This window comes from Schistocerca cancellata, chromosome 1 (genome assembly GCF_023864275.1).
Source record: "Schistocerca cancellata isolate TAMUIC-IGC-003103 chromosome 1, iqSchCanc2.1, whole genome shotgun sequence".
Taxonomy (NCBI): domain Eukaryota; kingdom Metazoa; phylum Arthropoda; class Insecta; order Orthoptera; family Acrididae; genus Schistocerca; species Schistocerca cancellata.
Window position 1 is genome coordinate 600,733,331 of NC_064626.1, and position 18,013 is coordinate 600,751,343.

General features: G+C 36.8%; 1 protein-coding gene across 3 annotated transcripts in view; it reads left to right on the forward strand.

The window, feature by feature from the left end:
* Window positions 1-18,013, forward strand: part of LOC126182260 (calcium homeostasis endoplasmic reticulum protein) — a 306,481-nt gene that overhangs the window by 238,122 nt on the left and 50,346 nt on the right. For all 3 annotated transcript variants that reach the window (XM_049924835.1, XM_049924836.1, XM_049924837.1), the window contains one exon: window positions 6,071-6,316. In XM_049924835.1, the coding sequence (XP_049780792.1) occupies window positions 6,071-6,316 (246 nt within the window). The remainder of the gene's footprint in view (window positions 1-6,070; window positions 6,317-18,013) is intronic.

Genomic DNA, 18,013 nt, shown 5'->3' on the forward strand with positions numbered 1-18,013 from the left:
CTTTTAACAATCAACTACTATACCCATTAAATTATGCAGAAATGAAGCATTAAATTTTGGGAAGAAAGGTAAAGAAAAACTATTAATATCCCAAAGGAAAACATTAAGGAAAATTTTTGAATCTGTGTACGATGAAAATAATGTGGAACAGAAGGTAAGGGGGAAAAAAGAGCGCTCTTCAAACACTATGACGTCATTGAAGCACTAAAGAAGAGAAGATTGAACTCGACGGACCATATATCAAGAACAATGGCGATGGAGAATGCACTACCTACATTTTTTAAAACGATAGATGGAATGACAAGAAGAGGATGGCTAAGAGTTAGGTGGTGAGATAACATCTGGGAAGATACAACTAGGATGAACATCAACACCAAATGGACAAATAGCTCACCTGACAGAGACAAATGGAAGAGCTCATAGAGCAGGCATGTGGTCGATAAGGCCCTTGCCACATATAAAGTAAAATAGTAAAAGTAGAAAACTTAGCTACTGGCTAGCCATTATATTCTATTTCCTTCTAATGTTAACCTTCCTCAATTAAATTTTCCCCTTGATACTGTCACCGTTCCTTGTGTGGTACCATTTTGTTCCTGAGGTTTCTCTGTAACAATATAATCAATAACTATCTTAAAGCATATAGCGAAGGTAGCTGAAAAGTTTTATGTAGCACTTAAAGTTAATAGCGATCTTAATGCATGCAAAAATGTTTACTAGATGAGTTTAAAAAAATTATAATGAACTCACCAGCACCTACAGATTTTTATAATAATTATATTCAGTGTACTTCCAACTATTTGTGTGTGTATTATCTGTTTTGCAAATTGTTCATGCATCTAAAAAAGAAAAAGGATTTGCAATATTTTTCTACAGCAAACAGCAATAAACAACCATCTGCATGACAATAAGTGTCATTTCCATTGTTTAAACAACTGGTGCATGGCAACAGAGTACAATTTTTGTTGTTTTCAGCCAGCCTGTTCCATGTAAATTGAAAACAAACTTGGTTTTCTGGTGTTAATTGTAGTGTAAGTGAAGTAAGTTAAAAGAAATTTGTAGAAGAGATGATGGAGAAACAAAGGAAACATCTGATGACATCAAAACAAAAATTAGAATTAATTGAAAGATTTGAGAAGGGGGGAACTGCTGCAGAACTATGTGCTGAATATAATATTATAAGACAAGCTGCTTCCCCCCATGAACCACGGTCCTTGCCGTTGGTGGGGAGGCTTGCGTGCCTCAACGATACAGATAGCCGTACCATAGGTGCAACCACAATGGAGGGGTATCTGTAGAGAGGCCAGACAAACATGTGGTTCCTGAAGAGGGGCAGCAGCCTTTTCAGTAGTTGCAGGGGCAACAGTTTGGATGATTGACTGATCTGGCCTTGTAACATTAACCAAAATGGCCTTGCTGTTGTGGTACTGCGAACGGCTGAAAGCAAGGGGAAACTACAGCCATAATTTTTCCCGAGGGCATGCAGCTTTACTGTATGGTTAAATGATGATGGCGTCCTCTTGGGTAAAATATTCCAGAGGTAAAATAGTCCCCCATTCGGATCTCCGGGCAGGGTCTACTCAAGAGGATGTCGTTATCAGGAGAAAGAAAACTGGCGTTCTACGGATCGGAGCGTGGAATGTCAGATCTCTTAATCGCGCAGGTAGGTTAGAAAATTTAAAAAGGAAAATGGATAGGTTAAAGTTAGATATAGTGGGAATTAGTGAAGTTCGGTGGCAGGAGGAACAAGACTTCTGGTCAGGCGAATACAGGGTTATAAATACAAAATCAAATAGGGGTAATGCAGGAGTAGGTTTAATAATGAATAAAAAAATAGGAATGCGGGTAAGCTACTACAAACAGCATAGTGAACATATTATAGTGGCCAAGATAGACACGAAGCCCATGCCTACTACAGTAGTACAAGTTTATATGCCAACTAGCTCTGCAGATGATGAAGAAATTGAAGAAATGTATGATGAGATAAAAGAAACTATTCAAGTAGTGAAGGGAGACGAAAATTTAATAGCCATGGGTGACTGGAATTCGACAGTAGGAAAAGGGAGAGAAGGAAACATAGTAGGTGAATATGGATTGGGGCTAAGAAATGAAAGAGGAAGCCGTCTGTTAGAATATTGCATGGAGCATAACTTAATCATAGCTAACATTTGGTTCAGGAATCATAAAAGAAGATTGTATACATGGAAGAATCCTGGAGATACTAAAAGGTATCAGATAGATTATATAATGCTAACACAGAGATTTAGGAACCAGGTTTTAAATTGTAAGACATTTCCAGGGGCAGATGTGGACTCTGACCACAATCCATTGGCTATGAACTGTAGATTAAAACTGAAGAAATTGCAAAAAGGTGGGAATTTAAGGAGATGGGACCTGGATAAACTGACTAAACCAGAGGTTGTACAGTGTTTCAGGGACAGCATAAGGGAACAATTGACAGGAATGGGGGAAAGAAATACAGTAGAAGACGAATGGGTAGTTCTGAGGGATGAAGAAGTGAAGGCAGCAGAGGATCAAGTAGGTAAAAAGACGAGTGCTAGTACAAATCCTTGGGTAACAGAAGAAATATTGAATTTAATTGATGAAAGGAGAAAATATAAAAATGCATTAAATGAAGCAGGCAAAAAGGAATACAAACGTCTCAAAAATGAGATCGACAGGAAGTGCAAATTGGCTAAGCAGGCATGGCTAGAGGACAAATGTAAGTATGCGGAGGCTTATCTCACTGGGGGTAAGATAGATACAGCCTACAGGAAAATTAAAGAGACCTTTGGAGAAAAGAGAACCACTTGTATGAATATCAAGAGCTCAGATGGAAACACAGTTCTAAGCAAAGAAGGGAAAGCAGAAAGGTGGAAGGAGAGGGTCGATACAAGGGCGATGTAGTTGAGGACAATATTATGGAAATGGAAGAGGATGTAGATGAAGATAAAATGGAAGATATGATACTGCGTGAAGAGTTTGCCAGAGCACTGAAAGACCTGAGTCGAAACAAGGCCCCGGGAGTAGACAACATTCCATTAGAACTACTGACGGCCGTGGGAGAGCCAGTCCTAACAAAACTCTACCATCTGGTGAGCAAGATGTATGAGACAGGCGAAATACCCTCAGACTTCAAAAAGAATATAATAATTCCAATCCCAAAGAAAGCAGGTGCTGACAGATGTGAAAATTACCGAACTATTAGTTTAATAAGTCACAGCTGCAAAATACTAACACGAATTATTTACAGACGAATGGAAAAACTGTTAGAAGCCGACCTCGGGGAAGATCAGTTTGGATTCCGTAGAAATTTCAGAACACGTGAGGCAATACTAACCTTACGACTTATCTTAGAAGAAAGATTAAGGAAAGGCAAACCTACGTTTCTAGCATTTGTAGACTTAGAGAAAGCGTTTGACAATGTTGACTGGAATACTCTCTTTCAAATTCTAAAGGTGGCAGGGGTAAAATACAGGGAGCGAAAGACTATTTACAATTTGTACAGAAAGCAGATGGCAGTTATAAGAGTCGAGGGGCATGAAATGGAAGCAGTGGTTGGGAAGGGACTGAGACAGGGTTGTAGCCGCTCCCCAATGTTATTCAATCTGTACATTGAGCAAGCAGTAAAGGAAACAAAAGAAAAATTTGGAGTAGGTATTAAAATCCAGGGAGAAGAAATAAAAACTTTGAGGTTCGCCGATGACATTGTAATTCTGTCAGAGACAGCAAAGGACTTGGAAGAGCAGTTGAATGGAATGGACAGTGTCTTGAAAGGAGGATATAAGATGAACATCAACAAAAGCAAAACGAGGATAATGGAATGTAGTCAAATTAAGTCGGGTGATGATGAGGGAATTAGATTAGGAAATGAGGCACTTAAAGTAGTAAAGGATTTTTGCTATTTGGGGAGCAAAATAACTGATGATGGTCGAAGTAGAGAGGATATAAAATGTAGACTGGTAATGGCAAGGAAAGCATTTCTGAAGAAGAAAAATTTTGTTAACATCGAGTATAGATTGAAGTGTCAGGAAGTCATTTCTGAAAGTATTTGTATGGAGTGTAGCAATGTATGGAAGTGAAACATGGACAATAAATAGTTTGGACAAGAAGAGAATAGAAGCTTTCGAAATGTGGTGCTACAGAAGAATGTTGAAGATTAGGTGGGTAGATCACGTAACTAATGAGGAGGTATTGAATAGGATTGGGGAGAAGAGAAGTTTGTGGCACAACTTGACTAGAAGAAGAGATTGGTTGGTAGGACATGTCCTGAGGCATCAAGGGATCACAAATTTAGTATTGGAGGGCAGCGTGGAGGGTAAAAATCATAGAGGGAGACCAAGAGATGAATACACTAAGCAGATTCAGAAGGATGTAGGTTGCAGTAGGTACTGGGAGATGAAGGAGCTTGCACAGGATAGATTAGCATGGAGAGCTGCATCAAACCATTCTCAGGACTGAAGACCACAACAACAACAACAAGACAAGCTGTTCAGGAGATTAACAAGAATAAGCTGAAAATACAGGATTTTGTCATAAAATCTGATTCTAGTTGTGGACCATCTGCACGAAAAAGCATGATTCTATTCTTTCGCAATGGCTTAGCCAAAAACGAGCAGATGGTGTCATTGTTTCAGGCACGGTGTGTGCCAGTAAAGGTAGTTTTGTTTATGAAACCATAGGGCTAGAGAGAAAATTCATTACTTTATCTGGATGGCTAACAGATTCAGTGTTATGGGATTCGCAAACTCACTTTCCAAAGTGGTCTGATGATTCCTTCCAGGAAGAATTTCTCTGTAACTGCAAAGTTACTCTGTAACTGCAATATATGATCTGAAGATGGGCAGCTAGCCTGCAACTGCAGAGTTACTATGTAACTGCAATATATGATCTGAAGATGGGCAGCTAGCCTGAAACCGGTCATTGAAAATAAAAATTTGCGATCAAAGACTGAAATGCCATATTTTTATTTAAAGAACAATCACGGCAATCCCATTAAGACAATCATGTCTAGTTTTGGTAACGTTTTTACCTCCTAACATGCCTGCCATTGTACAACCAGTGGACCAGGGCATAATTTTTTGTCGGTAAAACAGCGCTACTGGGCTGGTCTGCTGAAAATGCAAGTTAATAAGGATGATTTGGTGGCTTTGTGAAAGAAGTTGACAATCCTGGATGGTTTCTGATACTTGGCAGGAAGTCAAGCCACGTACACCAGTTTGATAGTGGAGGAAAATTGTTCCAGATATAGAAGAAAGTGATTTTATAGGTTTCAATGTTGAAGAAATAACAACTGACAGATAATGAATCTGGCAATGGATTTAAGTAGTTTTGAAGTTGTCAGTGAAGAAAAGAATGAGTGGCTGAAGATCAAACATAGAAGAAGCCCATGAATGATAAAATGGGGATGAAGACAGTGACCTTGTCAGTAATTGTACCACACTGCAATGTGTTGATACTATTCCATATTATATGGGCCAGAGGGGATTTCGGTACAATGACATTGATGCTGCAAGGAAAATTCGAAAAGTTGTGCAAAAATGTCAACTCCTCTCAGAAGCAGACCAACATACAGAATGATATAAACAGGCCTACAGTACCTACGCACAGAACTAGTATATACTTTTGAACAAAGGATACATGTTTGAAATTATCTCAATTAGCCATGTTTTCCATTTATTCGAGTGTCTTCTCCTCCACATTACATTGCAAAATTTTTTGCAGGTGCTCACTACATAGTTAATATTAAAAGGATTTGTTATGCAAGTATGTTTATATTGAACAAGTTTGTAGATGCTGCTAGAAGTTGTTTTGTAATTTATAGCAATTTCTTGTAAATATGGAAATTCATCGTTTCCCCATATCTGCACTATTAAAATGAGATGGTAAACATTCTGCAAAGCCTAAAATTGTGTAGCAAGAGTGACTTGCTACTCAGAAAGTAAATTACGTTAACTGGATTAGACAAGTGAATAAGTACTTCAGTAATTTTACACATTATTCCTTGAATATTCTTATATTATTTCTGTCACTAATTTAAGGAAATTACTAATATCAATGCTCTTTCCATTAGCAAATCGCGAAGTCGCAGCCGCTCAAAAACTCGTTCACATTCAAGATCGAGGTCGAGAACACCACCAACTTCAAATTCATTTAGTGCAATTGGCAACATCAGTGAAAACAATTCTTGGTCAAGTGTGAATGCTGCATCAACTCCTGTAACAAACAGCTCTGTCAACAATTCAAACAGTACGCCTGTGAACAACAGTGAAAGGCGATCACCTAGAAGACAGCCAAGGTCTTTCAAGGCCAGATCAAGGTAACTGGGTGTTATTATTGTGGATTGTAAAGTGTTCCTGAGTGACTTAGTTACAGTCATGAATTGCTTCACCCCCAAAATGGAAATCACACGAGGACATACAGAGACATTTTTATATATTGTTTAAATGATTTTTAATTTTAGCTGTGTATATATTCCTGAGGGGAAAGAATTAAATAACAGTACCTGCATTGCAAGCAGTTTTTTTGCACCTTTCCTGTGATATCCATAAAAATAATAGTACTCTTAACTAGTAAATACAGCTACAGATAAGAGGGACATAATCACATATGTCTATATGATTAATTATTTCATCCGTGGAACTATAAAACCAAATCACATTCTGGATCAGTGCAGTACAATTAAAAGAAAGAGATTGAAGTATAGAATTGTAAACTTGGGTTTAATTGCTTGTATGGTCAGTGTACAGTAATGTGACATCATTAGTGGATGGAATGATACAGATGTATAACACCAAAGGAAGTACACATGAACTCAAATTTGATAAGTTAGCCCAATTTCATAATATTATGGTAATTCAGGTATATGTAACTACCTCATATTAAGTGTTGAACCTTCACAAGATATTCATGAACTTTGTAACTTGGAAACCAGACAATCCTAAAATATAACGAAATTTTGACAACTTTTTAGCATGCAGTTTTGTGAACAATCTGATAGTTTAATCCATCTATATTTCTTATTGCACCAGATTATTTCATGTTAAATATTCATGATGCTCTGCAATTTTCTCCCTGGCTGAAGAAAATAATGTTAAAGGAGCAGCATTTTTCAGAGATTTTGTTTGAAATCCAGGAAATATTTTATAAAAATATTTAATGTTTAAAAATAACATTTAGAGGTTCTGGTTTAGGATACAAGTGAAAGACACAGTTCAAGGTCATACCTATGTTGAAGGTAGTGAGCATTCAGAAGAAATTGATGAACCAATTTATTCCCAGTATTGATCAGCACTTAAAAATTTATGTGAAAAATTAATATAAAAACCAAAAGCTAGTGTATGTATCTATTTTCTGACTGATATTTGCATCACAGAAGTTATTTGAAGATGAATGACGTGTAACTGCAAGTGAATGAAAAGCATTTGAGTGAGGTCATGCTTGTGTAGTACAATGAACTTTGAAGGAGGAAGTTGAGTAAGATGCAAATTGAAACAAGCAAACTCCCATATTAATTTATAATTTTATCTGTTAAATAAAAAACCTGGTAAATACACCTCATCAGTAATATTTCACTCATGGCACTCCATTGATTAAGATGAATGCAAGCTTTTGATGATTTCCATCACCACCATCATCAGATTTAAAATTAGTTCTTTACTTCTTGAGAGTAATGGATAGGGATGTCATCAAAAGGTAAGATTTTTCAACCAAGTTGATGGCATTGAGTGCCTGAGAAAATATTAACCATCAAGTCATTGGAGAAAAATGGAAGGTTAAATTATCACCCTTTGATATTTATATTAAATATAATTGATTTGGTCAATGAAGAAAAAACATTTTTGTAACCATTTCACAAAATCAGGTGTTAATGGATGTGACCACATTGCTGTGAAGTTTCATTATGAATTTACTGTTTTGTCACACACCTGCGCATTGAAATTTTTTTGATGGTACCAAATTCTGAGTGAGTGAAGAAGAGTACACACATTTGTTTTAAAATGACTCTCTTTTTGTTGGCACAGGTTCGAATTATTGAAGAACTTCTGATTTATCATTCTTAATATGTAAAACTCCTTATTTTCTAACAAAATAACTGACTAAAGTAATTTATTTATGAGACATGAACAGTGTTGTCCTTCCAAGCTTACAATTAAGGACAGATAACATTAAAGAAGGCTTTGCAGGTATGAGGGCACTATTGGCTTACTGTCATTAATATTACTCCACATAGTGTTAATCTGGCTCCATTAAGTATAAAGCAACTGGTGATACTAGAACATTGCATTGAAATTTCTCTGTTTCTGAGAAAGTAAATACATTTTCTGCGTAGAAGCTGTTAAATTTTGAAGCTGAGTTTACTAACGTAATCATTCCTTTTTGTCAAATTTCATCTTTATCTTATGCTTACTGGTATATCTATTGCTAAATAATATAAATTTGTTAGTTATTGGCTACCTCACAACAAATTAACTAATTTTAAATTTCAGTGGATGACACACACTTTTCATGCTTTTCATTTTGACTAACAAAGAGTGTAAACAGAAGGAAATATAAAAGGCACAAAAACTGTAAGTCGTGGTACATTATGGAAGTACTCTGTGACCCAAAGACCATTCACAACTTCAATTACTGATAGAAATTTTGTCATAGGGAATGTTTGTTTGCATTGCTATTGTTGTGATATTCAGACGACTGCTTTGACGCAACTCTCATCACTAGTGTATCATGTGCATGCCTCTTCATCTCTGCATTGCATAACTACTTCAACCTGTTTTCATTTTAAGCTGCTGACCGTATCAAGTCTTGGTCTGTCTCTACCGCTTTCACCCTCCCCATGTTGTCACACTGATGATTCCGTCATGCCGCATGATGTATTCTATCAACCAATACCGTCCTATCAATCAGTCCCTTCTTTTAGTCACACTGTGCCATACATACCTTTCTCTCCCAGTTTGATTCAGCACCTACTCCTTGCACATCTCATTGTTTGTTAGATCGATATTATTCTATTGAAAAGTGTTTCACGTTAGAGCAGTATCTAATTACAAATTTGGCAACAATATATATTTACCCATCAGGAAAGGCTGAAATGTCCAAAATTTTAAATTATTGTCTGTTGCTTCTTTTGCACTCTTCCTGGGACTGTCTGCCTCTTAACAATGTACTAAGTGTTATTTCTTCCATTGTTTTGCAATATGTTATGAATTTACTGTCTTCATAGATTGCTCTTCCTCATCTGGGACACTAAATTCTTGATTGCAATTTCTGGGGCAGCATTTTTCTCTCTTTCAGACAGTTCTGGTTAGTTCGTTTGTACACTTCATGAACATATAACTGTATACTTTCCACACACATGTACTGTATCTGTACTTTTGTTAACATGAACTGACTTGTATATTCTATGCTTAAAGTGAGCGAGTGATGTCCTTTCATGCAGAAGGACGTGTTCATTTATGAGAAGTTACCATTTTCATCCTCGTCCTTTGGAAAACTGTTCAGTCCATATTGTTATTAATCTCTTAGCTTACAAATGTATAGCTTAAGATCACGACAATGTTTGGAAAATGTTGATCAACACAACTTTGGCATTGTACTAATAGGATTTTGATGAGGGATTTTTTTCTCTGCTGTCACAATATTTTCACATTTTGTTCCTTTGTACACGATCATAAATTTAAGAAAAGAAATATAATCTCAATTTTTTCACCTAGTAACTCCCAACCTTTACCTGACAGCAAATATTAAATATGGCTTAGTCTTGGCTCTTAGTATACTGTTGTAAAATTTAAGCTCTTGATCTGTGATGTGACACTTCCCATTCATGGCAACAGGCCCACAGAGCCTAAACACATAATATAGCTCAAAAATTTCAGGGTTACAGTGGCACCTGAGCTTCACAGGCACTCTATAAATGAGTCCACATGATACAAACATGTCCTCCTTTCTTTTGTGCGTTCATTCATTTGTTCATTCTTCCATTCTTTGATCCATTCATGCATCATATGCTGCACATCCCATCAAGGAGGAGAACATTCAGAAATGTAGAGATGTGGAACAAGTAAAAATACAAGCAAATTGCAGAAACTTTGTCCATTGTAACACTCATTAGTTAGAATTTAACTGTGCACAAGATTGTTGCCATATAAGTTAACTAGTGTGCAGATGGGGACACAGTACAAAATATGCCACATAAACATGGCATGGTATAAGGTGATAAGAAAACAGACTGACCAGAATACCATTCATTTGACCTAGATATGGTACCATATCTCAGAAACTATATGACTTAAAATTTTGCTTCTGCATGGATCCACAGCCTCCAAATATGTTACAAATGAAAATACACGCCATTGTAGGCTGCATATTAATGTTCTTTATTTAATTTGTGTGATTAACTGATTTTGACATTGCATCATTTTCAAGCACCTGAAATTTAAATACACCAATTGTGGATTAAAATAATATTTTCTGCATATCTCACTATTTAAATATAAAACATTACACAGATTGCATTATTTGTGTAACAGCTCTATTTATATGCATGAAGTCAACTTATCTGCCTCACATTTTACATTGTGCAAATGTTGGATTCATCGTACACATACATAGTTACATGTCATAATCCGTAGACAAAAACATAGACAGAATCCAAATTGTAATTCTACAGCATCCCATGTCACATAATAGTACCTGTAACTACTAGTACTGTAGCCTGACAACTACAATAGCTGTTATAATGTTGTCAAAGATATGCTTAAGCCAACATCACAGAACTAATGATACAAGAGGTACATTAAATTTGTCACTGGCTTATCAGATTTAACTAACGTATTGTATTCTATGTAATCATTAATCAGTGATGGGAGACTACATAATGTCATACAAACAAACATTAAATATGTTTTCTTTAGTACATAGTTCCGCACTGTCGCCTGATAAACAAAGTAAGAGTCTACGGAATATCAGAGCAGCTGTGTGGCTGGATTGAAGAGTTTTTAGCAAACAGAACACAGTGTGTTGTTATCAATGGAGAGACATCTACAGACGTTAAGGTAACCTCTGGCGTGCCACAGGGGAGTGTTATGAGACCATTGCTTTTCACAATATATATAAATGACCTAGTAGATAGTGTCGGAAGTTCCATGCGGCTTTTCGTGGATGATGATGATGTAGTATACAGAGAAGTTGCATCATTAGAAAATTGTAGCGAAATGCAGGAAGATCTGCAGCGGATAGGCACTTGGTGCAGGGAGTGGCAACTGACCCTTAACATAGATAAATGTAATGTATTGCAAATACATAGAAAGAAGATTCCTTTATTGTATGATTATATGATAGCGGAACAAACACTGGCAGCAGTTACATCTGTAAAATATCTGGGAGTATGCGTGCGGAATGATTTGAAGTGGAATGATCACATAAAATTAATTGTTGGTAAGGCGGGTACCAAGTTGAGATTCATTGGGAGAGTCCTTAGAAAATGTAGTCCATCAACAAAGGAGGTGGCTTACAAAACACTCGTTCGACCTATACTTGAGTATTGCTCATCAGTGTGGGATCCGTACCAGGTCGGGTTGACGGAGGAGATAGAGAAGATCCAAAGAAGAGTGGCGCGTTTCGTCACAGGGTTATTTCGTAACCGTGATAGCGTTATGGAGATGTTTAGCAAACTCAAGTGGCAGACTCTGCAAGAGAGGCGCTCGCATCGCGGTGTAGCTTGCTCGCCAGGTTACGAGAGGGTGCATTTCTGGATGAGGTATCGAATATATTGCTTCCCCCTACTTATACCTCCTGAGGAGATCACGAATGTAAAATTAGAGAGATTCGAGCGCACACGGAAGCTTTCAGACAGTTGTTCTTCCCACAAACCATACGCGACTGGAACAGAAAAGGGAGGTAATGACAGTGGCACGTAAAGTGCCCTCTGCCACACACCGTTGGGTGGCTTGCGGAGTATAAATGTAGATGTAGATGTAGAAAAGCTAGAATATATGGTTACCATCCATTTTTCTTTGAATAATTTGATGTGATACCAAGTAATTTGCTTAAAATAAGAGGAAATACTTGGCCTTGAGAGGAATGTTTTCGTGTCTCAGTGAGTGCATTAGTGCATTCCGCAGTGAATGTTGATTGTGTGTTACTGCTGGCATATTTTTGTTTCTCTTTTATCATCATCTAATTTGGTACCTATGATCGCTGTTTATATACCTTTTGATGAAATAGAAGACGGAAGTAGAGGTACTTACTTGTTGTTATAGAATGTCCTTTGTGAGAAGAATCTCCTTATTCTTTGTGGATAATATAATTTCAGATTTATTATAACTTCAGCCATGTACTAAATGTGAAACTGTCACATGTTTTGATGTATATCAGGCTAGTTTGTTAAATAAAATGTAGCTGCCATTCTTTTACTACAAGTAATAAATGGTAAAAGTGTCAGCTAATGCCGACATAATAATGTATGGGATTTTTAATCTTAAAGTATTTTATGAAATTTGTATTTATTTGACGAATGGCTTTTGTAGTACTGTGTTAAGTGTCAATAGGTTTGCTTGTACGTCCATACATTTGTAAAGTCTAGAGTGCCAGTTATTAATATAATGCACATCTTCAAATATTTTATGAAGCTTGTATTTATTTTATGAATTACTTTCAATGTACTGTAGAAAATACTTTTAATACATTTGTTTGTATGTCCTCGCATAATCTTCAGTCACTGATAGGTGATTACTTAGTATACAATATGTTAGTTAAAGGTAATATGCCAGCAATAAATGTAATGTATCTCTTGCATGTTGCTATTGATAGTTCTGCAATGTTGACTGTAAGCATATCTTTGACAACATTATAAAAGTTGTTTGTAGTTGTCAAGCTGCAAAACTTGTAGCTGTAGCTACTTTTATATGACATGTATCAGCATTATGATTTGGTTTCTATGCACATTTATTTATGGATTATGACATGTAGTCATATATGTATAAGGTGACTACAATATTTAAACAGTGTGAAACATGGTGTACATTAGTTGATGTCATTCATTTAAGTAGAGCTATCACAGTATAATGTGATTATTTTAATGTGATTTTCGTAATGGTATATTTCCATATCAGCTGCTTGGAAATAACACAGTGTCAAAATTAGGTAACTGCACAAATTAAATAATGAACATGAATATACATCGTAAACAGACATATGACTGTCAATAATAATAATGTCGTGTGACAAGAGCCTCCCATCGGGTAGACCGTTTGCCTGGTGCAAGTCTTTCCATTTGACGCCGCTTTCATGCTTAGGTATTACTGTGGAAGTTCACTAAGGTACCAGAAGGGTCATGACACTGGTCATCACATGTCTGAATTGTGAATGCAATGTGGTACTCTCAGTTTCTGGAGGAGCACCTTGATTATGTAATTTGAGTGAAATATTCTGGTTCACTGTACAGTTTTGATTGTCCTGCTTGGTATTTACGAGGGTCACTCCAAAAGAAATGCACACTATTTTTGTAAAAATACAGTTTTAGTCTGCATGTGTGAAAGTTTTACAGTGTGTAGATATATCCTTCACTCTTGTTTTCAAACTTAGTTCAACCTATTCCTGTGAGTGGCGCCATCACAGCATGTCTTCAAGATGGCTGCTACACTTGACATTCGTCAGAAGCAATGTGCTGTTATAGAATTCCTGTGCTGTGAAAACGAGACAGTTGAAAAAGGTGTATGGAGATGCTGCTGTTGATCGCAGTACAGTTAGTCGGTGGGCAAGCAGGTTACATGATGAAAGCGGGCATGGCAATATTGAGGATTATCCTCGCAACGGCAGGCCTCATACTGTACACACGCCAAACAATGTGCAGAGAGTTAACGAATTGGTGACAGACGCATCACAGTGAACGAATTGTCACGCTACATTGGGATAGGGGAAAGAAGTGTTTGCAGAATACTGAAAGTGTTGGCGTTAAAAAAGGTTTGTGCCAGGTGAGTTCTCAGGATGTTGACAGTGGCTCACAAAGAAACAAGAAAAACAGTATGCAGCGAACTTTTGGAACAGTACGAGACTGGTGGAGATGAATTTCTTGGAAGAATTGTGACAGGTGATGAAACATGGCTCCATCATTTTTCACCAGAGACAAAGAGGCAACCAATGGAGTGGCATCATGCAAATTCACCCAAGAAAAAAAAATTCAAAACCTCACCTTCTGCTGGAAAAGTTATGGCTGTGGTGTTTTTCGATTCCGAAGGATTCTTGCTTGTGGACATCATGCCAAGTGGAACCACCATAAATTCTGGTGCATATGTGATGACACTGAAGAAACTTCAAGCTCGACTAAGTCGTGTTTGACCACATCGGCAAAAGCAGGATGTTTTTCTGTTGCAAGGCAATGCACGGCCACATGTCAGTCAAAAAACCATGGAAGCAATCACAAAACTCAGATGGACAACACTGAAACACCCACCTTACAGTCCTGACCTGGCTTCATGTGACTATCATGTCTTTGAGAAACTGAAAGACTCACTTCGTGGAACAAGGTTTGAAGATGATGACTCCCTCGTGCATGCTGCCAAACAGTGGCTCCAACAGGTTGGTCCAGAATTTTACCTTGCGGGTATACAGGTGCTGGTTCCAAGATTGAGTAAGTTAGTTGAGAGGGATGGAAATTATGTGGAGAAATGAAAATTTTGTTCCAAAAGGATGTATCTACACACTGTATAACTTTCCAAAATGTAGAATAAAATATGGATTTAAAAAGAAAAAATTGTGTGCATTTCCTTTGGAGTGACCCTCGTACTTACCTTTTTGCCCGCTCGTTTGTGTGGCTCACAAACTGATGGAATTTTTTCTGGTTGAAACCACTGCACTTATGAGTTGGGTGTCTTTTAACTGTTTCTGCTTCGTGTTGGTGATTGTGTGTTTAATACTCAGCAAAGTGAAGTGGTAGTCTCCCCCCTGTGGCAGCACTGTTGTGTGTATGTCCAAGAAGTAAGGAGGGGGAAGTAGTACTGGCATACTCCTCTGAATCTAATTTTCCTAACCCAATCAAATATCAGTTTCTGAGTGTCACTTGTCTGACACAAATAAATTATATAAATCTGGCGTTCTGATTTAGTTAACTCTGAAGAGACATTATCAGCGCCTTGTCCCTTCTTTTAATTTTGAAGTGCCCACTGGTGATCATTATTGTAAACACATTTTGGATACTTACAATAGCTAGAAATATTCCAAATGTGTAACATTTTAAGTAATCAACAAAAAATAAGTAATGTGACGTGATGTGTTACAGCATAAAATTTTTAGTGTTATTGAGAGCAGTAGCTTAGTGTAGGGATTTAAATACAATAGAACCCCATTAATCTGTCCTCTATGGAACCGGGAGTATGATCGAAACGCAAAACATGTCTGATTACCAGAGGAACACTTTTATTGACCCATAACATCACAATACATTACGGTACATCTTTGATTTTCAACTGGAAATACTGTCTGATATATTCTTCCATGTCAAAACAGTAACAAAACAAAAAGAAAATGTCAACACACTAAAAAAACTTACACGAAAGTGTAATTTACAGTAGTGTCCGAACTGTGAAATACATCTTTATAATATGGTACAAAATTGTTTTTGTGAGTGACAGTGTAACAACTGTATATACCTTATTACAGTACTGCATTAACAAACAACTGACCCATTCTGTGCAACAAAAGTTCTTGTAGGGAGCATTTTGTCATTTAAGTGACACTCATGAATGTTACACAGTTGATCAGGGAACAGCATAAACTCATTAGTTAAGTTTTCAAATTTTGGAATAAATTCCTTGGCATCTGTTTCACCACCAGACAGCTTCTCACTAGACTTAATTACATTTTGAATGTCTTGGCATTTTTTCCAACTTTACAGCCAGCTTTCACCAGTAAACTTTTCATTTTCATTGGCTCCATCTAATTTTTATGATTGGTCCAAATGAAGGAGTTCTTTGTCTTCTCTCCTGCTAAAAGCATTGTCTGGAATTTCACTTTTAGGGTTCTTCTTGTGTATTGTATATTTTTAGTTTTTTCTTCTTATCAGTTGTCATTGTGTGACTTTCAAAAATTTTCCCAATTTTTCACCAATCTTTAACAATTTTTTACTTCAACACCAAGCTAACTTTGAATGTTTTGAAGAGACTCATTTTCTCTAACCTTACAAGTACATTCAGTTTCTCCATTAATGACAGTGTCACATGTTTACGTTTAGTTGATGCCATAATTTACACACTTTAATATGTAAGAAGAACAGTGTCACTAATTTATGAAACATGTGTGCACAATAATAATTATTTCTTGAGTTAGATACTAAAACTATTCGAAGTAACACACGTATCATCAGTCAACTGCCTGTTGATCCATATCACAGACAAGTCCAAACAATCACTGAAAATGGAATGGTCGGACTAAGTGCGAAGTTGGACCATCCGAGGTCAGATTAACAAGGTTCTACCATACATTTGTGACTAGCAAGGGATTATGGATTTGATTCCTTTCAGGTGTTAACACACTTTTGTTTTTAAATCTTTCAGAATGGCCTCTATTCATTATTAGTTATTCAGTTATTTTATTTAGTTTTTGTAATCTTTAGCCATTCCATTTTAATCATCGTATTATCTTTTTTATTTGACAACCACCTTATAGATGTTTTATTCTAAATCCAGTCACAAACAACAAATGTTTATTAATGAGGTTATTAATTTCAGTCAGTGATGACCATTTCAGGCCTTTAAATCAACATACAACTTGATAGACTGTGTTCCCAAATTCTGCAAAATAAAAAATGGTTCAAATGGCTCTGAGCACTATGGGACTTAACATATGAGGTCATCAGCCCCCTAGAACTTAGAACTACTTAAATCTAACTAACCTAAGGACATCACACACATCCATGCCCGAGGCAGGATTCGAACCTGCGACCGTAGCAGTCGCGCGGTTCCAGACTGAATTCTGCAAAATACAGAAATCACTAGAAGCAAATATGACAGCATTTCTGTACCTTAATAAATGCAGTGTATTACACAAATTGTATTTTCTGAAATTTGGAAACATTGTACATCATGCTAACTGTGTTGCTCATTTTAGATTTGAGTCTGGTTATCGTTGTCTGAAATTAATAAACATTTGTGATCTGAGACTGGATTTATAATAATCTAAATAATTTCCTGGTCACCGGAGAACCTTACTTTGACGATGTCACAATTCGTGAACGTATAGATAGTTTCTAAAAGTCAGTCCCACTTGTCTCTTTGTGAGTTACAGGATGGTTTTCCCCAGCAAATTATTGTGGACGAGACCGTATGCAATAAGAGAAAGTGTGTATAATAATTTACAAATTAGCCTACTGCAAAGGACATTACAGTTGTAGCCACTTAATTTTGTTTTGTTAATTCAGAAAATATTTCAGGATTGATTATGATGCTTCATTCTTCCGTAAAAACTTAATTTAATATGCCCTTCTGTCCTCTCATTCACATATAACAAAAGTGTATGTTTGTTGGAATTCAAGTCCCATTGACAGATTCATTTTTCCAGGAGTTTCCTTGCTAGCCTTGAAGTTCAGTTCTGCGAGACAAAAACTGTTTTTGTGATCATACTCAGCTTTAACATTTTGGCTGCACACTGTACCACCTACTCCACTGGCACGATAAATCCATTCTCTTTCTCATCATCAGTAAATTTAATTACGTTAATTGCAAGTCCTCCTGCCTGTCTGCAAAGACATTTCCCGCACTCACCTTCCCTGCTCACTCTGTGATGTAACAGCATGAACTAATTTAACTTGAGTATGACTGTACAGTGGTTCTTCCTACATCCACATCACCATTTCAGCTTGCCAGGTAATAGAGTATGTGTGTTTTTTTTTTTTTTTTTTTTTTTTTTCGTCATCGGCGGTGGTGGTGGTGGTGGTGGTGGCGGCGGCGGCAGCAGCAACGGTAACAACGACAACTTGTTCTTTAGCATAGAAACTCTAATACTGTTGGGATCAATGCCACTC